General features: G+C 46.5%; 1 protein-coding gene across 1 annotated transcript in view; it reads right to left on the reverse strand.

The window, feature by feature from the left end:
• LOC142591258 (sodium-coupled monocarboxylate transporter 1-like) overlaps positions 1-22385 on the reverse strand; it is a 94260-nt gene extending 71875 nt beyond the window's left edge. The window contains exons 1-4 of the mRNA XM_075703597.1: positions 21904-22385; positions 13752-13817; positions 13142-13193; positions 9035-9102 (exon numbers count right to left, since the gene is read on the reverse strand). Of these exons, the coding sequence (XP_075559712.1) occupies positions 9035-9102; positions 13142-13193; positions 13752-13817; positions 21904-22245 (528 nt within the window). The 5' untranslated portion in view covers positions 22246-22385. The remainder of the gene's footprint in view (positions 1-9034; positions 9103-13141; positions 13194-13751; positions 13818-21903) is intronic.
• Between the last annotated feature and the right edge of the window lie 293 nt (positions 22386-22678).

Here is a 22678-nt window from a genome sequence, read left to right on the forward strand (position 1 = left end):
GCTGCGTACATTTTTGATGCCTCAGCTCATTGCCGCGCCGATTCCAGTTCAACCGATACTCACAAAGGGAAGCATATTCTGTAAGGCATCGTCGATGATGCTTCGCTCTTGCTCGTTTTTAAAGACTGATCGACAGTTGACGAAATTAAACATTAGTGCAGGCGTTTCGGAGACGTAAAGAGCCATCGCATTGCCCGACAGTTCGTGCGGCTTCCAAAGACACAGGGCGTCTTCACACAACCGCTTCACAGTGGTCGTGTGGAGACGCCCTTCAGTCGTCCGCTACGGATAGCGTTGTCCGAATTGTGCGGCCCAAATCGGGGCTGCGTCTCCATTTTCTTTCGTACCTCCTTCGGAGGATACTCAGTTCGACGATCTCCCTCATCCACGCAGTTGTCCGCGAAGAACAGGAAGACGTAGGAATTAAACCCGTGTGCTCAATCACACGCCCTTCGGCTAGCCTACTATCCCCCTTCAACGCCTTCCATTGATGTTTCGGCGCTATCGAGATTCGACCGAAGGGGAACACCTGACGACAAACACATATACTTCCATTGCAGGGGCTTGAGACGCATTTCCCCTTATTTCCCTTATCGCCAGCCCTCCTTTTCACGCTCCAAGTTTTGCTACCGCCACAATGACAACCAGCGCCCGTCATTTGATGCCCCGAATGACCCAACATACCGCAATGGCGGCCCATCTACGTCCTCCAGACGGTCGAGTGGTTCGCTGTCACCGCACGATAGTCAGTCCAGCTCGCCCGTGCCCCGTCATTTTAGATAGCTGCACCCTTCTGTACGCTCATTCCCGAAAAACTGATGGATGCAGCTCCCGGATGTGACTCTGCATTGGACCACCGACATGCAAATCCTCGCCTCGCCTTGCAGGCAGATCAGAACCTTATCGCCGTGGAAGTTGGTGCCGTACTTGTAACTTTACCGATCGACACCAGTGCACACATCTCAGTCATGAGCGCTGATCTCCAGGAAGCGGCTCAAGAAACTGCTCACAGCTGTCGAATCCAGCGCTGTTGGGTAAACTGCCACTTTGCCGGGAATGTGTGCCGCTCGCACCAGCGTCGGCGGATGCCACACATCTGTTTTGTTTCATGTACCTGACCATTGCCATCAGGACGTGATCGTTGGCTTGAATTTCTTATCTGCTCACACAGCTATAGATTACTGCTTTGGTAGTGTAGTCCAGCTTAATTTCCCTGATGTTACCGACCTTCCCGACGCAGTGCCAATCCAGCTCTGTTGTACCGACTTCGTTTGGCTACCACCCCAGGCACAGGCGTGCATTACTGCTGTGCCCGACCCCTGTATACCGCATGGTGACTATGTCGTCACTCGCGTTGTTAATGCCTTACTTTCGCACGGCGTATCGTTTCCTCCCACCGTTTTGACCATTTTGCCTCACAGTACTTATCTCCCACTCCTGAACTTCAGTTTATGCGCTCAGGTACTTTCCAAAGGCCCTGCTCTCGCCATAGTGTCACCGTCGCACGAATGCCAACCTTCTCCCCTCTCGCCTCATCGCTCTTCCAGTAAATCTCCCGCTGCCTTCAATGCTCATCCCGCAACGTCGCCTCCAGCTCACACTAACATTACCATGATGATAACCTTGGACCTTACTCCCCCACTAACAGGCGATCTTCGTCAGCTGCTCAAACCTTAGTCCGACATTTTTGAAATTGACGCTCGGTATTTGGGAAAAAACTACTTTGTGCAGCCTCGTATATAAATCGGCGATGCGCCGCATATTCTAAGACGGCCCTATCGCACGTTAGATGCCGAGCGATGAATGATACAACGGGAAATTGATAAGATGCTTACCAAGGGCATTCATTAATATATTATCGAGCTTATGGGCTTCTCCTGTAGTCTTGGTGAAAAAGAAGGACAACACCTGGAGATTCTGTATAAATTACCGACAACCAAGCAAGACAACAAAGAAGGACGTCTATTCACAACCACGCATAGACGACGCGTTGGGTTGCCTAAACGGTGCGACGTATTTTTCATCGATAGACCTGCGATCAGTTAGTGACATATTGCTGTCGACGACATGGACCACGACATGACTGCATCTGTTACGCGAGATGGTATTTATCAGTTGCGAGTGATGCCGTTCAGCTTGTTCAATGTCCCAGCCACCTTCGAGCGCATGGCGGACACGCTCTTGCAGAGCTTTAAGTGGTCTATATGCCTTTGTTACCTCGACGATGACATCGTGTTCTCGCCTACCTTCGCGACACACCTCTTATGCCTTTCGTCTATGCTTTTCGTCTTCCGTTCAGCGGGTCTACAGTTAAATTATTCGAAGTGCCACTTTGGTTGCCGCCAAATTACTATCCTCGGTCATCTCGTCGACTCATCTGGTCTCCGCCCCGATCCCGCAAAAGTTCATGCTGTTCTCGATTTTACTGTGCCGACCTGTGCCAAGGACCTCCGCAGCTTTGTAGGCTCATGCTCGTATTTCCGTCGATGTATGAGAAATATTACGTACGTTGCTCGGCCACTGACTAAACTTCTGAATATAGGCGCCCGTTTTTACCGAGTCCTGACCAAGCTGCCGCTTTCAAATTCCTTATCACCCTGCTCACTACCGCGCCAATTCTTGCTCAGTTCGACCCATCTGCCCCAACAGAGGTCTGTACTGATGCTAGTGGTTATGGAATTGGCGCTGTTTTATGCCAGTGTCAACGTGGGCATGCAGAGTTAAGCGTACGCCAGTTGCCTGCTTTCATCCGCTGAACGCAATCACTCCATTACAGAGCGCGAGTGCCTCGCACTGGTATGGGCAGTGAGAATATTCCCGCCGTACTTGTAAGGTCGCCCTTTGATTGCTACCACGGACCATCATCACCCTCACTGTTGGCTCGCGACACCTAAAGATTCAACGAGTCGTCTTGGTCGCTGGGCACTACGTCTTCAAGAATTCACCTACACAGTGATTTACAAGTCCGCTGGCTACACCAAGATGCAGATTGCTTGTCGAGGCACTCCGTCGACGCAACCGGCTACGCCGTCACAAGAGCCATCCAGCGCAGTTTCGCTACTGACTTCATAGATTTCCAGCTCCAACACGTTGTCTTACACCATGAAGCTCCTCGCCAGTTTCTTACAGACAGAGGTCATTATGTCTAGCGTTATCGAGGATCTACTTCGCTCTGGCGCCACGAAACACAAGTTAAGAGGAAGCTTTAGCTCGGGCCCAACTCCGACGCGGCCTATTCAAATACATGCAAAACGCAAAAACGTTTTTATGAGGTAACCCCTTGACCGATTTTGATGAAATTTATCGCATTTGAAAGAGAAAGTTAAATTCTAGTGACTGTTGGAAGCGGAGTTTCGATTTAGGGCTTGAAGTTTCTTGAAACGATTTTCAAATATTTGACCGTTTGAAAAAATTAGAAGCACGAAGTTTATAAATTCATAGCTCTGCATCAAGAACCGATATCGCGGTTCTGTAAACGGCATCCATTAGATCATTCAAAGCGGACAAGTTCAATATGTCATTTTACATCTTACGTGAATTTGTTACGTTGGTTACAACGGTTTTGCAAAAGTTGTATTTCTCTATGATTAATTTTTTTTTATATTCATGTGTAACATATCAATTTTGTCTGCTTTAGATGTACTATTAGATGCAATTCAGAGAATTGTATTATCATATTTAGTGGTTATGTTACAGAGTTGTGAACTTGATAGTCTCGTTTTTTGAAAATTTTCGATTTTTGCCAATTTTTAATAAAAGATTGATGATCTAATTTAAAACTTCGAAACCACCAGTCGCTAGATTTTAAGTTTGTCTTTTAAATGCAACAAACCTCGTCAAATTTGGTGCAGTGGTTGCCGAGAAAAACGAATTCTCCTTTTACATGTATTTAGATAGGAGCACTTGAGCTAAAGCTTCCTCTTAACGACAGCATACCACCCTCAAACGAACGGCCTCACTGAACGCCTGAACCGAACACTTACAGAAGGACTCTCGATATATGTCTCCTGAGAACATCGCGACGGGGACGCCGCCCCCCCCCCCCCCATTTGATACGCTCGTGTACAACTTGTCACGTCACGACACCGCTCTCTATTTCCCCTTCTATCGCCTCTTTGGACGAGGTCCGACAACGGTTTTCTGACACGCTCCTGTCAAAAGGTCTCGAGCCCATGCCTGAGTACCCTCACAGCGCCACAGATATAGCCGCCCAGGCACGCCAGATTGTCCACCGTCACCTTTTTGAGTTGAAGGCGAGACAAGTTTCTTTATGATAACCGTGATCGTGATGTCTAGTTCTTTGCCGGCGACCTCTTCCTCCTTTGGACTCCTTCACAGTGTGTGGGCGTACCGGAAAAACTGCTCTCCCGGTATTCTGGCCCTTACCACGTCGTCGAAAACTGAGTGATGTCCCCTATGAAATAGCTCCAGCCGATGGTTCCTCGTCGTCCGCGCCATCTCATGCCGACCACGTCAGTTGTCTGAAGCCATACCATCTGAAGCCATAACCCGTCACCTAGCTGGCGCCAGGTGGGTGCTTTCGCCACCGAGAGTTATTTCGCGGTTCCACGAGAGCGACAAAGACGATCACCAACAAAACGAAAGAGATGACACAGTGGGGCGAGCCTAATGTTCAGCCATACAAGATGCTTATGTAACCCGCGCAAAAGGGGACACAGAAGACAAGAAAGGCGACAAGAACAAGCGCGTTCTGTGTCCCTTCTTGCGCTAGTTTTATCATCATGGAATACCAACTGGCGCAGTCTCACACCTAGCTAGATACTGGATGCACCGGCCATATCTTATGCAGAGTAAACACAATCTCATTCAACATTATATCTCTGCCCCGTTTCTGTCTCTCTCTCTCTCTCGCTATCTCTATATTTATTTGAAAGTACCCAAGGGGAGCATTGAGTAAGGGAGGCGTCATTGAACAAATGACAAGAGAAAACAGATATATATATATATATATATATACGCAGGAAAGAGACGACGAACTTTTTGGGAGATTTCTTTTTCTTACTTAACGTTTTCGGCTGGTGGACCAGCCTTCGTCAGAGTACAGAGTACTCTGACGAAGGCTGGTCCACCAGCCGAAAACGTTAAGTAAGAAAAAGAAATCTCCCAAAAAGTTCGTCGTCTCTTTCCTGCGTATTTTACGTCGGGTCCAGCGTGCTGAACTTTGAAGAAAACCCCTATATATATATATATATATATATATATATATATATATATATATATATATATATATATGCTAAAAGATGTGAGAACAAGAAATGTTTATAATGATCACGTGTTTGCCAAACAGCGTAAAAAACAACGCGCAATAATCGATAGAAAGAGTTGACGGGAAAAGAATGAAAATTATATATATATATATCCGGGTCTAGAATGCGGCGACATTGATGCCTTCAAGTAACGCCTGCTGGTTTATGGAGCAGCTGCCTTCGCCCACACAGATTCCGTACCCGTGATGCCTGCGGCAGTAAGGACGTTCCCCATCCGCCGACAAAATTTATGAGCGGTGGCGCTGGCTAATACGCCCAGGCTTAGTTTTGGTAGTAAAACATATATACCCTGAAAAGTGGACCGGAGTACGACACCGCGGTTGCTCAATTGGTAGCACCGCATGGGTAAAGTGAAGACCTGGGGTCGTTGCCAAGCTGAGGCAAGTTGGTTTTTTTTTCATCAACTTTAATTGCCATTATTCTATCAGTTCTGTAATTCAATTGGCAGAAGTACAAAAGATTTCCCTTATGGTGACCTTGGTCTCTTTGTTTGTTGGCTTCTTATGGTATGATTACACACACACACACACACACACACACACACACACAGACACACACACACACACACACACGCATATATAATATATATATATATATATATATATATATATATATATATATATATATATACATGAAAAAAGAGATCGCACAGTCGCGTGGTTTTATGGTTGCTCAGTCGCTATGGTGTTGGGCTGCTGAGCACGAGGTCGCGACATCGAATCCCGACCACGCTGGCCGCATTTCGGTGGGGGAGCAATACGAAAACACCCGTGTACTTAGATTTAGGCACACGTTAAAGAACAACAGGTGGTCGAAGCTTCCGAAGCCCTCCACTACGGCGTGCCTCATATTCAGAAAGTGGTTTTGGCACGCAAAACGCCATATTTAATTTTTTTTGCGTCGTTTTATTTTATTTTTTGCGGGCTTTCCTTAAAGCTGAAAAAAATCGTGATGCGGGATGTACCTTGCGACGAAAAAATTGGAACCTGCTCTACAAAACAATGAAACGCACTTGGATCTAGAGAGAGTATTAAACGTTTTAGATATTTCACTATGTTAATTACATAAGTAAGCGAAATACAAAAAAGATTATCTAAAGAACGCCACACCAAGGCAAACCACATGTTGTTGTTGCCATTCAGCTGCGGTTAACGGCTTTTTTTAAGTGCTTGGTTCAAGTTACTCGAAACACCCTGTATGTTAAGTAGACGAGTGGTTTCCCGTCCTGTTCCCATCAGAAGGCTCAATTACACGGCCAACCTAAGGAGGTCGCGCGACCATTTGCAACTGGCGACCAAAAAGTAACTGAAGGCGACGGCTCCAGCGGCAAGCCCGGCCGAGTGCGACCTGCAAGTCGCATTGCCCGTGGTTATCGTTCTCAGCGAGAACTCGAGGGATCTACGCAGTTCAAGCACATTTCGCTGGTTTCGCGTTCCGGCAAGAGATGATGATGATGATGATGACCTTGCTGATTTTGGTGCATGCCCACTCACGGGCATTGGCCAACAGTAGGGCACACTTTACATAAGTGGTCAGGCAATAAATTTATAAATCCATGATTATGTTGCATAAATTGAAGCGAGGAAAGTTCAGAACGACTTCTTAGCACTGTCATTCAATGAAGAGCAAACAGAGGAAATATGAATGAGGCAATAAAGGAGGAATGAAGTGAATAATATGGTCAACAGTGAAATCACTTTGATTCGAAAATGAATTTTTCTAACGCGATGCATACATTCTACGTGAGCGCCCAAGCGCAGACGTTCCGAAAGACAGCAGTACCGGAGTGTTCAATGGCAGGCCGAGCTATCGTACTTTAATTTTCAATCTCCTTTTTATAAGGGGAGAGTAAGGCCAGCATTCCAGTAAATAATGTTCGATCGTCTGTATTGAATTGCAAAAATGGCCCAAAGGGGGGTATTGCCACACCAGATCGGTGCATGTGTAAATTTAGGAAAGGGACTCGGCAACGCAGTCTCGTTATTGTCACTTCCGTTTGTCTTGTTTTGCAAAATTTCCGGCTCCAAGGGAATTGCAAGTGGTGTAGTTCCAAGGATGATTTAAGATTTGATTTTGATGTTAAAGGATGTATTATTCTAAACCTAGCAGACGTGATAGAACCCGTCGTTGGAAGAAAGGTAAGCACCGGGCCGCTGATAGAAGCCTTGGCCAAGCTGTCTGCAGCTTCATTCATAAATATGCCTGTGTGCCCAGGTACCCATATTAATCGTAAACTCTGCAAACGACTTGTAGCCAGTGAGCACAAAGTTTTTAGTATATGCGACTCGCCGGGACCAGTAAGAGAGGTGCACAGATAGAAAGAGTCTGCGAATATTACCGCGGTTGTCCTGGAAGATTGCAGCTTACGCAACGCTGGGTCAGAAACTAGGAATTCCGCGAGGAATATTGGAGTGAAGTCGGGAAGCCGATCAATGATGACGAAAAAATTCCAACTCCGGCAAGACCCATGGATTTCGACTTGAGAGAAGAGGAAGACGTCGTCGCTGTATTGATGTGTCGTGCCGTGCGTGGTGTCAGCTGTGGCAGCGCGAAAGCCACCGAAGGAAAAGTGACGCTAGTGGGTGCGCCCATGGTGCAAGCCGCCCCCTGCCGGAACTCCGCGCGCACGATGAGGAGTGATATTGAGAGTAAGCTGTAATTTAAAGTTTGCGTTGCGCGGAAACCAGTGCATAATTTTCGCTACATTTGACGTCCTACATTCGACATGTTGAAGGAGTGACTGCGCCCCAGCATCCTTAGTAACGAGACCAATTACATGCCTGTAGCCTGCCATACGCAAGAAGTACACTTTGGTGCGACGCAGGAGGACACAGGATGAAACCGCACGCTAATAGAACTTTCGGCGCGCCGATGATTGGTGTAGCAGTTTTGCGACCATGGTCGTGCGACTGAAAATTCGAGCAGCGAGAGACTGGCCCAAAACAGTCGCTTTTCAGAATAGCGACCATCTGCGACCAACTTGGTCGCGTGACTGCTGTCGGTCGCCGGTTGGAATGAACCTTAAGTGCGGCTGCCCCAGCCGCGATCAAACCTAAAGCTCAGTAGTGCGATGCCATGCCCAGTAGGCAACTGTGGTTGTTTGGTGGGGGCAGGTTACTGAGCATGGATGCATCACTAGGTAGACTTGCTACACTATACCACATTCGAAGAGAAAAAGGCAAGGAGGTCTGCCATAGTGGAATGTCGGATTATGCTCGAAAAGAAAAGAAAATACCGTGCTTGGAATAGCAACTCAGTCAAAATATTGCTATAATCGCAACACCATAAAAACAAGTAAATAAGAAAGTCGCAGGTTGCCGCGATTGTCAACGCTAGAGAAAGAGCGTATTGATGTATATGTATGTGCATGATAGGGACAGCGATAGACATTCAAATGCTCTGAGAAGGCGATGGGCTAGTAAGCTGAGGTACTGTTTATTTATTATATAACTCGATGTGCTTTAGCATTATATGAAACAGTGATCGTAATCAAGAGTGGGGCTAAGTAGTTTGCGTAAGTGCGAATTGTCGGGGTCTAAATGTTTGACAACTTGCGTTAGTGTTATAAAACGATACCTCAATGTATTATTTGAATGCAGAAGCTCAAAAACTATTCACAGTAAGCATTGGCATAGCACGCTGTTGGCTAACTTTAAGAATCCTAAATGATTATATTTCTTGTGCAGTACAACCGATCCGTACGTGACCATCCAAACAGACCAAGAAGGACAATACGATTTTCATACCAGTGCCGTGTAGATTGTTCCGGAAAGTCCAATGGCAATGTTGCACCATAGCAAGGGAGCGTTGAACACTGCAAAAGGTAGTTTTGGCGAAAATAAATACAAACAAAACATAAATGTCGGTGTGCGGCGTTCTCGAAGAACGCAGACTACCATGCAAACAGTGCATGGTTGTATGTTCAGCACGCACTCTTAGCTAGAGGTGGAACAGTTTTGGGAGACACTATTTTTACCGATACCAGTAATTGTTGACGCAGAAAGAAACTGGATTCTTGAAAGTACAGAATCTCTCTTCGCACAAGTACATTGTTGCCAGGGGGTTCTGTTTTGATTTTCCATTTTCCTGAACAGAAGTCTAACACCACCTGTTGCTTAGACGAAGTCCGTTGGGCGAATATATTGCACTTGTCAGGGCAGCGGTCCATTTACGGCGAGCAACGTGCAGCCGGTGAGTTTTAGTAGAGTAATCTGCAATTATGATATTTAATGTCGCGAAAGTGCCTAGTTCATTGCGTGCAACGTTTTTGTAGAGGCCAACGGATTAGTTTGGACCATCTCGCATTTATTTTCAACTTGAACCTAAACTAAGTGCGAGAGCGTTTGCTGCAATTGAGCCTAGATTGGGGTAGCTGGGAATTGAACCCACGACCAGGTGCTCAGCCGCAAAAAGTCAGAGCCGCTGAGGTGGCACAATAATTTCCCTAATGTTGCCTCTTAAAGCCATGTAGGACATGCGTAGTACTTAGGAGGCAGTTGTCGTGTGGATGTAGTTACAGAGCCAATTCAGAGAGCTGCACTAGGAGCAGGCCCCATCGAGGTCCACACCGATGCCAGCGGCGTCAGAGAGGATACTGCGCTTGCGCAACGGAAATCACGGTTCCAGAAATATGTCGTGGCCTACGTGAGCCACCCTCTCACTAAATCAGAGTCGAATAACTTGCTTACAGAGGAAATGACTTGCCGTCATCTTGGCTCAAGCTAAATTCAGGCCTTATCTGTACGGCCTCCCTTTCAACTGACCATCATGCCCTTTGTTGGTAGCCCACCCTCAAAGATCTTTCTGGCCGATTAGCCCGCTGGACCCTGAAGCTACTGGAGTACGATATTCGCGTTTTTTAGTGGTCCGGCAGTAAATACGCAGATGTCGAGACCCTTTTACTCTCACCGGTATCGGCTGACAGTGGTTGCATCTCCATCCTTGAGCCCACACTTTACCCATCTGCACTACGGAACATGGCTTCGGACTGGCACAAAAATTTTTGGGTTAGTGCTTTAATCAGCTTCCTTTCTCACCCTTCCACCCCTTCACTGTTCTGCGCTCTTCGCCACCAGGCTGACCACTTCGTCATTCGTCATAGTCCTTACCGTCTGAAGCATTTCTCTGATGGTCGTAAGAGGCTGCTTGTCGTATCCCGCCGCCTTCGTGTCTATATATGCATCGCTTTTCACGCAGACTCCCAATACGCACATTCCGGCCTCTCCAAGACCTACGCTCGACTGCGCCTGCAATTTTATTGGCTAGGAATGTATAACTATGTGCGAAAGTTCATTCACACTCGTGCTCAGCTCCAACTCCGGAAACCAGCTCCCAGACAACGCAATCCGCCAAAGCCCCTTCCGTGCCCAAGTCGACCCTTTGATTGTTTTGACATCAACACATGCGGTCCACTTCCATCATCTCCAGCTAGTAACCGGTGGATTATCCTCGCTGTGGATCGCTTGCCCCGCTATGCCGAAACAGCCCCTCTACCGTCTGCCACCGCATGTGACTATACAATTTTGATATTACGGCACTTAGTTCTCCACCACGGTGCCCCTCGCAAAATCCTGAGTCATTCCTTTGCGATGCTTTTAACGCCCTACTCCATGAAAGCCCAATCGTCCACCGTACATGCATAGCGCACCATCCGCAAACCAACCAAATGACAGAGTGCTTGAACTGCGCCTTCGGATATATGCGGTCAAGGTGCCTCGCGTCTGAATATTCTAATTCAGACCACCTTCTTTCTTTCGTAACATATGCTTACAATAGCGTGCCATCAAATACTACTGGATTTTCCAGCTGCTTTCTTCTATATGAACGAGAACCTTCTGAGACGTTTGATACGATGATTTCTTACAAGCCTGATGCATGGGAAAGTACCGCGCACTCCGAAGCTCCTCGACGGGTCGAGGAGTGCCGCCAGCTTGCCTCTCCTTTTCTACCGAAGAGCCAGTGGCAGCAGGAATCCCGCCTGCCTACCTGAGGACCGTTCTCCATGCACTTTTTCACCTTACTCTTTGGTCTGGCTTAGCCAATTCGCGAGCACGCCCGGCCTCTCCACTGAAGTTGTCGCTAAATATCATTGGCCCTACCGTGAGCTGGAGCAAACGTGCTCAGTTAATTACATCATGGACCCACACACGCCCTCAACAGACAAGTGCTATCGTGCGTACGAACGTGTCAATGCTCATCGCATTTGGCCATTCTATGAACCACTTGTTCTGCCTTCGCCCTAAGCCGCCAGGACGGCCTCTTTTAGTGCAGAAGGGGGGAAGAGGGATTGTAGAAAAAAAACGAGTGGCTGGTGCCTAAGCAGCATCGCCGCCTGCATGAGCTCGTGGCTGCTGTGCTTGGCTGGGCATCTCCGACTGCTAACCGCTCGCCCACGTCCCGTTGCCATAAACCACATTTCTGGTATTCATTTCAATTCAATTTTGCATGTCTATAACCAGAAGATCACGGTGACAGCGAAAACTTCCCTAGAGTAGTGATGGAATGGCTATCGCAACTAAAATAAAAGCTTGGTTACTACTTTGCAAAATAAAAATTCGCAGCTTTTTTACCTCTCTTCTCGCTCTCGTTGTTCAGACTAGCATGTGCTTAAGCGCACGGCTTCGTCAGTATTACACTTCGTTTTAAGGATTTCTTCCATATCACGTGTGCCTGTAAAAGAGGCAATGACTCATTGCGGCGGCTCAGCGGTTATGGCTTGTTTAATCACGGCTTTTTGATGCGGAGAACGCGCCGTGTCTTTCACGAGGTAAACCGCAAAATCCAAAAGGGGAAGTGGGATTGCATTCGTTCATGGCTTCGATTCCTGTGAGGAATCCTACAGGGTTCAAATACTAATCTACCTCTCCACTACTGCGTGCCTTCCAACTACCATGTAACAACGAATCCTTGAACCTAACAAATGGCGTCTCGGTGTCGAGGCTGCAAGCACATTGAGTAAACTGCAGCTATTCGAATCAGTTACAGGCTAGGGGACTGAAGATGTGCGGAGTGCAAGGGCTAAAGTCAGTCGCATGGCGCAAGATATAGAACTGAATTCCGCTATGAGAGTCATTCTTCCCGCAATGTATCTACGCGTATGACAATAAACTAGCGCTTAATTTACGATTTTTATATTCAAACGTAAAGCATCACGTGCATAACTTATGTTTGAGCTGAGGTTTGGCCAACGCGAAAGTTTTTCACGCGTCTGTTTATTACCTTTAAATTTTCTCGGTATTCACGAAAATTACACGAATGTCGACTTGACTGAAATGCGTAAATGCAACCGGCACGTTTCACTTGAGCGGAAATGACTGTATATAAGTTTCAGACATACTCGGTATTCGCCAGGATGTCGGATATTGGCACAGCTGCAGTGGAATTTTGGAATTGTTTTTCTTTTATTTCTCGCAAGGGCGTGCAGCTGTACTATGCGACGTGGCCTCTCCACTACATTTTCCATTTGTACTAGAATACCATTATGTTCACATGCCTGTCTATGACCTTTGAGATATGTTCCATAAAATCTGTGAACGTTTCGGTACTATTATTCTTTGCAGTTCCACCTCATTATATCTTATTTCTTCCTTGGGAGCGGCCCGCAGCGCACTGGGTCGCGTACCTCAGGACCTTATTAAAGTTTTGCAGCCATCCAGCCATTCCTTCTACCCTTATTGTAGTTGTATTGTAGTTGTTATTGTAGCATGTAGTTTTCCAGCATCACGATATCTGTTTAGTGTAACGACGCTGATACTGAACGTACAATATTTCGGTTTGTATTTTCTCTTGCGCTATATCCTCCAATCATGGACCTCCAAAACTCCAATTCATTTGTGACAATAATTGATACGTACCTGTGACGAGCATCACTGATGCTGCTAAAATAGAAATAGCGCCAATGCTTTGCTGGAAAAAGAATGGCGAAAAATTAGCAAACAAATACAGTGTGCAGGTAATATTTGATTTCATTTTGCACTAGAGATTTGGCTGAGCATTCGAATCAGTACTTGATGTACATGGCATTAGGCTTTGCGAGCGTGAGCGACCTTCTTCCAGCGAACGTTTTTCAAGCTGGCATCCAACTTGAATTTTTATGCTACTCGCCTATATGCATGTGGTGTTTGGAACTGGGGGGCGACGAGAGCTCATCATTGAAATAAAAGTTGGTAAAGTGACGTGCGGACTTATCATTCTATTAAAGGCAACATAAATTCCTTGCTAAATGAGAACGTGGTGGCGCGGATTCTTCCGCCCTACGAAACGCCTGTATAACACAAATTGAAGAATAAGAGAGAATAGTAGGTAAAAAATATGCACACAATATAGCCGTTGCATACGGCCTAGGGTTAAATCACGTGTAATCTGGAGTATAACCGCGTAAAAAACTGACGAGAAAACTTATTTTCGCTTTTTCTTACCTCTAAATGTACTTTTTGCCCAAACAAAATAATTTTATCTACTTACCGTCAGAAAAATGTAGATGACGCACGCCGTCAGAGAAATGGCTCTGTTGAAGCGCCAACGAATGTACTGCATAAAAAGGGTATTGTTTTCAAGCATGTAGAATTAAAACAAATTAAGGCACACTTGCATATGTTAGAGCCACATGAAAACTAACTTCTAGAAGGCATTACCTGCAGCGTTGTCTAAAAGCACGCGAGACTGTCAAAGTGATTCGTTCATTTCACGCTGGATTCTAGGCAATGAAACTGGACCGATATTACCGGCAGCGCTGCGAAATGTTATATAGAACAACAGTTGCCATCGTACTTGTAAATCTTGTGGTACTTGACGGGAAAATATGCGGCTGCGAACGGCAGAGTAGATATTGCATAATTATGTAAAATAAATTATCAAGCATTAGACATGCATCAAATTTATTGTCGCCACGAAGCGTTTTTGGCATCACCTCATGAATGGTGGTCTTATTCATGTTGATCTACATTGTCTATCAACTGAATTTTATCGTCACAGCTTTATAGAATACATCTGATATTGTACATTACCATCCTACTTAGGCCCTATAATTTAAACTTGAGTAATGTCAATGTCGACTTCGTTCGTGAACTATGCACAGTTCCAGCTGCTCAAGTCTGTTGCTGTTCTGCGGGATGAGAAACCAACCGCGGCAGCAATATATTCTAATCTCACACAAAAGGCTTGTAGTATTGTGGGAGCAACATTTCTATTGACCATTTGCTTATAAGATAAATATTCATAAGTCGAGTGCTCAGTAAGCACAATGACAAAATTCGATAGATTAACCGCAATTGCTCGGCGGTCATCGGGGACAGTATCCTCGGGCGATGATTGTTGGGTTTACTTTCAGTTTCACGTGATTTCACGAGACAAGCGCTGGAATCCGCCGTGGTTGCTTAGTGGCTATGATGTTGTGCTTCTAAGCACAAGGTCCGGAGATCAAATGCAAGCCCCGACAGCCGCGTTTCGGGGGCGGCAAACTTCAGAAACACCCATGTACCATTTTGCGTGTTACATTTTAAAGAACTACAAGGCGGTAGAGATTGATCTGGAGTCCCCCATTACGGCGTGGCTCATAATCACAACATGGTGTTGACACGTGAAAACCCCAGAATTTCTTAAACATGAAATGGTTTTAGCTCCTGTTGTCGGTGACCTACAACTGAGCTTGAGCAAAACGCCAGAGTCATTACTCGGGCACTCAAACGCGAAGACCCGGGCAAGTTTCTAAAACCAGCGATAGTATTCGGGCAACCATTTAAGAGCGTATTTCATACGCTAGTTACTTTTCAAACAAGTTACAAGAAATACTGCTTCCGAGTGCTTCCTAATGTTTGTTCACAATATCACTCAAGCTGTAACTTCTAGTAAGCTGAAGTTTATCTGTCCTTTCCAATAGCGACATTTAAAAAGCAGATACAGGGTGCTACACACTAGATTGTCATTTTTGGCGCTATTTTTCAACGCCAGCAGTCTGTGAATTCTGCGCCGCGTCCGCCAGCGTCCAAGTCCGCAACGTCCGACGGACCGCGAATGTTTGTATGACCGAGACGAGACTTGCGATAAGCCTCTTTGTATGGCGGCAGACTACTGCGCCCATATGGACCAATGCACAGCATGGCGTGGTGCGATGTGAAGCGTTGCGGTTTGGTGTGGTAGGGTGGGCCCTTGTGAACATGCCCTATACCCATTTTAAGATTGTGACTTGTATCATCTCCATCCAGTTTGATTTTCCGGTAGTCCTTCCATGCTTACACCTACTCTCAATTTCGGGAGAGTCAGCATCTCTCTTCATTTTTCTAATTTTGAGACTAGCACTGGACGTGTGCGGTGTCTACGGGCAACATCGTTCTGGCCCTGTGCCAAGTGTGCTAGACGCCCGACACGTCCGGCTTGGGCCTCATGAAATCTAGGAGAGGTTAGAGAATCTCGGAATATGGGTGCGAGAGAATGCCGGCCCTGCAGCTACCGGATACTCAGAAAGAAATGCCAATCTTAAGGCGAGAAGGTCAGTGTTGATTTGGTTCTGATGTGGAATAACACATCTTGTTGCAGGTGGACTAACAGATAGATCGAATGTTTGCGGCTCATTGTTCGCCGGAGAAAAGCTCTCCACTGTACATAAAGCGGACATTGCGGCCTTCGGTATCATTAACGTCTGCAGCCTTAGGTACGAGCAAGCGGTTACAGTATTAGAGTTCGTAAACTTACATGTGCATTTCGAGTTGAGGTCATTAGTCGTCACTTATAATATCAACATTATTATTTGCGCAGGTCCACGAGAAGCACGTTCCAGATAAATAGTTTGTTAACGCGAACGCCGTTTAACGCAGGGTGCAGAACTTCCCGCTTTAAATATCTATAATGGTGAACCTTAATCATTTATTTTAGTATGTTGCCGTTTAACGGGCCAAAGGAAGATACAGGCTAGGACCGTTGCAGGAGGCCACAGAGCACACTGCGACCATCTAGGGTTACTTGATAAGCAAACAAATCAGATCACACGACTATGTTTAAGAGATTACCACGCTTAGTATACTTCACACACTCTCTGGTACGCATCCAGCTGTCTATGTATATCTCTCATCGTTTTCACGCTAAGTTGGGTAACGGGGTTGTCTAATGCGCAGGCCTTCGAGTTGCTACGCTGAGGGAAATAGGCTCGAAACCAACCGCGTGACAAACTTGCCTCACTGTTTATGTTCGCTCCTCAATGAACCTCTTGGATGCGAACTTGGGTGTGTTGGTATGTGCCGCTTGTCAATGATACTCTTTGAGGCCCACCTGGGTCAATAGGTACCTGAAAACGTGTCAGCGCTGCTCAAAAATAACATATTTCCGGTTCTGGGAGGAGTCAACCTTGAGTCAGATATATTATGACAAAATTTCGCGCTTATGTATTCTCACACGCATCACGCGCGGAGGGCCGGAGGGGCCGCCAGGTGGGGCAGCGTGTCCAGAGAGCAGCGCGAGAAGGAGCCCTGTTATGCGCACGTCCCACACAAGACGCGTTTAAGCGGCGGCACTGCGCGTGTATCGCGACACTTCGTAAACGCTTGTTTTGTTAGCGTCGACATTCATCGTGAGATGGACTCTGCGGCAACTGCTATTGCATTGCAGCCTCATGGAGAACGGACCGCTGGGGCCCGGAAGCCGAGATTTCGGGCTTCGCCATAGATAATCATATCCCCTGAGCTACCATGGCAGCTTAGCCTAAAGGTCCCGCAGTGTAATTTGAAGCAGCAGTAGTCTTCATTAAATACACTTGCCCTGGGGCACTATCAGCGTCATTCCCACACACGGGTCACAATAATGAGGTCTAGCAATGAATGTGCCATTATTTTGAAACCTTATTTTCATAAATTTCCGTGCAAGTTTGATAAAACAGCGTTGTAACGACAAAGAGTATCCTGCACATACGAGCCATCAGCATCCACATAAGCCTGTGGTTGCTCCTCTCGGCTGAACATCTGCGACCGCTACTCCTATGCACGCGTCCCATGGCAGTAAACCTTATTCTTATTGTGATCAACGTCTCGTGCACCCCAGAGCTCCGCAGCCGCACGCCGCCTCTCGCCATTACTGACGACACAAGTACCACTCCTCCGACAGCATCTTGTATGTGCGGATTCTTTGCGTCAGCTATACATCTTCGTTTTCACTGGCACCCTTGTCAAAGAAATCGAAGATTGAATTTCCTCCTTTGAGTGCCCGTACAAGTGGAAGACTATACCGAGTTGAAGAGCACACTTTTTTATCTGTCGGGTGATGCCAAGGTGTGGTACATTTAACCATGAAGCATGCTTTATTTCATTGCCCGTCTTTCAGCCCAGCTTAACCGAAGTTTTCGGTCGCCCAGTAGTAGAACGCTTCGCAAGTAGCGACGCTTGCGTACTCCATCCCAGCTGGTTGGCGTGAATTTTAATGATTGTATTTAAGATATCGCCAATCCTCACAGACGTGTGAACACTTCAAGGCCCGTTAAAGAGAATGAATGAATAAATGAATGAATGAAACCACGTTTATTCCACATTAAAATGCGCCGAAGACGGTGCAGTGGAAAGGAAAGGGGTATTATTGCAAAAGGGGAAGGGTAAGGCTGCCTCCGTTTTGTTAAAGAACGTCCTGGAGGCAGCTAAGTGGGGGCCGCATGACGCTTGTGGCTGTCACGGAGCCGATCGCGGACGGGTGGTGCCGCCGGTTCCTGGAAGAACAACAGCAGTGTTCGCCAGAGTTCGATGGCATGTTCCGGAGACGTGGTATCCGGGCAAGCGCAAGTCCGGAGAGAAGGCCAGGGTCCCCACTGTATGGTGGCCAGGGCACGAAGCCTTGGTGGGATGTAGAGGGGGCACTCCCAACAAAGGTGGTTGAGATAAGCATGACATGTGCACATGGAACAGAAGCCACTTACGGGTGGTGGTGTGCCACACCTGTGGAAACGGTTCAACTGAGGAGTAAGGAGGGTGCCTGTCTGAATTCTACGAAGCAAGACTGACTCCCGCCGTGTGAATACCTTCGGTGGAAGCGACGGTATAGTGGATAGCCCACTGCTGTGAGGTAGGCGGCACGTCGTTGTTTGGTCGCATGCTTGTCTGCCATCGGGTCTGCTACCTCAGGTGTGGTAGCTCGGAGAGGATAAAGAGTATCGGAGGTTCTGGCTAACGCGGTAGAGAGATGAGCGCGTGCCAGTCTATGAGCCTTCTCGTTTCCGAGGATGCCGCAGTGCGCACGGACCCAGTGGATGGTAACATCGTGACCGCATCCGCGGAGCAGGCGTGCCTGGTGCGGGATGTTCTGCAGTACGGGATCTGTGTTATAACATTAGCACATGCCCGATGGGCAGCCTGGGAGTCTGTGTACACATGATGGTGAACAGGGTCAGTTTGAGACGAAGTTGCGAGGGCCCACGCCAAATAATCTAGGATGGTCATTAGCTCAGCGCGCATGCTGGACATTGCTTCTGCTGATATATGATGGTGGCGCTTCTGATTTTCATTTGTCTGGTCGTACCATGCAGTGGCATAACAGGTGTTACCAGCGTCGTCTGCAGGCAGTGCAGCGTCCGTGTATACGATGCGTTCAGTCAAGGGAAGTGAACTGGTAGCTTTAGCATGCCTCTTGGGATATGCAAGGCACCGCATTCGAGGAGTAGGGTCTATATTGAGAGGAAGTGGCCTGCCATCGGTGAGAGCTGTGATTTCCCACGGCGGCGTGTTGTTAGGCAAATGGGCATTTTGTGGACGTCGTACCCGAGGAGCATGAGTGGGTGCCGCCCGGTATTTGTGCCGCGAAGAGAAGATCCACAACATACGAAAAAGAGTTGAACACGACGCAGTACAAATGCTCATATCAAAGAGTGCTCGCAAAATCGTCGAAGTTACCGAGCTCTGTCAGAGCTTCAACGAGCTACTGCTCCTGACCTTGTATCGTTCATGTTACGGTATTTCGTTATCCACCATAGTGCCCCTCACGAACTCCTGCGCGATAAATACTGCAGCTTCGATTGCGATGGTGTGAAGGCTCTAATCGACGAATGCCCAATCATACACATTATTACTACAAAATACCACCCCCAAGCCAACGGCATCGCATAACGCTGCAAACGCACGTCCCCGTCTGACCATTCGAATGGGGAGCAGGCCCTTCTTTCGCCACCTATGCCAGCAATAGTGCACCGGAAATCACTGCTGCATTTCTCCAATAATTTCTTCTATACGCGCAAAAACCTCTTAATACCTTGGACACAATCCTTTCAAAGAATCTAGAAGTATGCGCTTTCAGAAACTGCTCGAGAACAGCAACCCCGTGCACCGGACATTTGTTTTCTCACTTCTACCCCTGACTGTTTCCTTTAGCTTACGATACTCTCCACGATATACTATACTTGCTGATAAATACTATGGCCGCTATCGTCATCTGCACAAGACATCCTCCGTTCATTACCTCATGGAGCCACTCACGTCGCATACGTGCATGCTGCCATAGCAACCGCGAAGTTGTGAATGTGCTACGCATGAAGATGTACTATGATTATCTTCTTGTGCCTTGTGTAAAGCGATAACATTTGCACTTCTTTGTGCGATGAGCGTGACTGTAGCGAAGCAGAGAGGTCTGTGCCTAAACGGTATTGTTATCGGTACAGGCTCGTGGTAGCTACTCTTAGGTAGACATCTAACCTGTGCGACCGCTACTCGTTGGCCGCCTTCACCCGCCACCCCCTTCTTCCATTTCCCGTCGCAGTACACCTAATTTCAGTACCTCTATTTTTGTTGACAAAGGCTTGCCATATGTGCAGCGCTTTCATTTTCTTTATTAACAAATGACATTGCTTTCCATACTCTCAGTTGCACAGATGTGCTGCTGCATCGCAGGCTTTCTTACGTCTAGAAAATGCCACTACATACAGGGCAGATTTTTTCACGTAATATGCGACGCTTCCTGGGAAGAGGACATTCGATATTAACATCCAGCCTAAATGTATATTGTTACACGCATTCTATCTTAATAACCTGTATGTCTTTGTTTATTACCGACATCACCGTTGTATATTTGTTCTCGTCAGTTACACTTGTTACGTGGCAATTTCAGCAGCCAGTTCGAAAAGAAGAAATACATCTTTAAAGATTCTTAATGCATGTGGAAACTTACTAATTTTATAAGTGAGAACGGAAAAAGCAGAAGGCGTGACAAAGTGCTACATAAGGTGATAATTTACATAACCTCTTCAGATACTGCAGCTGACAACTGCACTACTCCAGGGTTCATTCTCACTATGGGGCAAACTCGCCAACTTAACAGACGTCTGCTCTGTGTTTGTGTCGCATTTTGTCGCTGTCTTTTATCATGTTGACATTACTGAGCGTAAGAGCGCAACACACAGCTTTCAATAATTGAGGTTGGCGAATTTCAACATTTACGAATACTGATGGAATACGAATGCTAAGTATGCATTATCAAAACAATGTGGTATACTAAAGGAACCGCCTAATTTCGAAGCAGATATACTTATTTTGATATTATTAGGTACCATACCTTTACTGACATAGTGCAAAAAAAACAATGAACTATCATGAACAAATGAACCGTTCTAAAAACAAGATCATTGAATGTTATAAAAACTGCACAAATAGTTTTTCAACAACTTTTGAGCTAGCTTGGAAACTGGCTTTCCTAGAAAGAATGGCGCTGTATGACTAGCTTTCCAAAACCGATAAGAAAAAGTTGCCGAAGAACGATCAAAACTTAGGAAAGAAAATTGTGTGTCGAAAGAAGCGTATGTCGTAGACACGTTTAAAACAGACATGTTTGCACATTTCCACAACTTGTAGGCCGTTAATATGCAAAAAAAGAAAGAAAGAAACATGGCAGGTTGTAGAGTAAAAGATAAAAGTACTACAGGACTAGACTGCCAAAACCACTAATTTCCACGTTGCAAGCAATAGTCAATGAAAAGTTGTCATGCAGGCTACCGCCGCGAAACCACAAAAAATACTTCTGTTACCAATTTGGTTGCTGCACTGCTACGGAAACTTGCGCAGTTGTCACGCATCTGATGATTAGAATACTTTCTTTGGCGTGCGGGCAATGGTTACCAAACTTTACCATTCGGTTCTTGCAAATTATTTGCTTACCTTCAAACCTACGAAAATAACGAATAGCTCCTTTTCGAATAATAATAACTAGTCTGTAGCATTTCATTCGCATTCGCAACTTCAAATATTCGCACACCCCTTTTCAATACCCTCAAACTTTTTTTCGAATACGCAGCGCCTAGTTTAGCTAGGCATTTTGCATTTTACAATTGGTATTAGTCTGGTAAGTAGAATGTTCCGAGGCCAATGATCCGCGACATTTCTGGTTTCATCCCGAAAAGCGAAACTGAAGTTCCTTGGGATACCGCAGCAATATTATTTATGCTCTGTGGAGGAAATTCCATTATCTGGCAATTTACTTTTCCCTTGGACGGTTAGCTAGAGGAATCGCAGTGGGACATCGGGGACCAGAACCCAGCTTTCACGATCCCATTTTTTTTATCCAGGAGCTTGTCGAGCATTTCAAGATTTAGCTTTTGTTTTGAGGTTGTTCCCTATCGTGACTACAGGAGACGCTCGTTGCTATTCTCTAGAGTTGTTCTCACCTCAAACACTGACGTAATTCGTAGCCCATGGAGCATTGGTACGATGACTTGTGTAGCCAGAGGCAAACATAGCAGCGGCGCCACGGCGCATAACGTGGTGTGCCAGCCGTAGGCGTAGAAGTGCGCCGGGAAGGCTACCAGCGCTGGCGATGAGTAGATGGAGGCCACCGACGAAACCGCAAGAGGAAGAATACCGAGGGCTCGATTTCCGAGGAAGATTTCATCCTTCATTGTGCCCCCTCCAATGGTATGTCCACTCTTCCGGAAGGAGAAGTAGAGACCCAGCGATAAGTTTGCTGCGACCAAGACTCCAAACACCACGTATTCCAGCAGTAGCACCATTGCGCACGGCTTGCGCCAAGAGTTTCACGACGAGTGAGAGGTTGCGCTTCGTACAATGCTCTTTACGAACATATCTTCGCATTAGGTAGGCTCATGAAGTTCATCGTACTAGCCTGCCAGAATTTTCCCAGAACATCTGCGACGGCAACTCCAAAATACGTTCTGTGTTGTACGAACACGGTTACAACCTTCATATATATCTGTATTTACCCGCAGGGCTCGATGCAAACGCTTGGCGGAAAGCTGTATGTACTGGTGTGAAGTGCTTTTAAAACGCCAGCTGCTATTTGCGGCTGAATGACTGTCCCACACGCTTTTTGCATTATTTATACTTTCTTTATCCTATGATACTTGCGTGTGCACTAAAACATTGTGTCTGACTAACATATTCATATTCCGGTAGGCTGCTTTAGGTTTCGCGAAAAAAAAATGG

This window comes from Dermacentor variabilis, chromosome 8 (genome assembly GCF_050947875.1).
Source record: "Dermacentor variabilis isolate Ectoservices chromosome 8, ASM5094787v1, whole genome shotgun sequence".
Lineage (NCBI taxonomy): Eukaryota > Metazoa > Arthropoda > Arachnida > Ixodida > Ixodidae > Dermacentor > Dermacentor variabilis.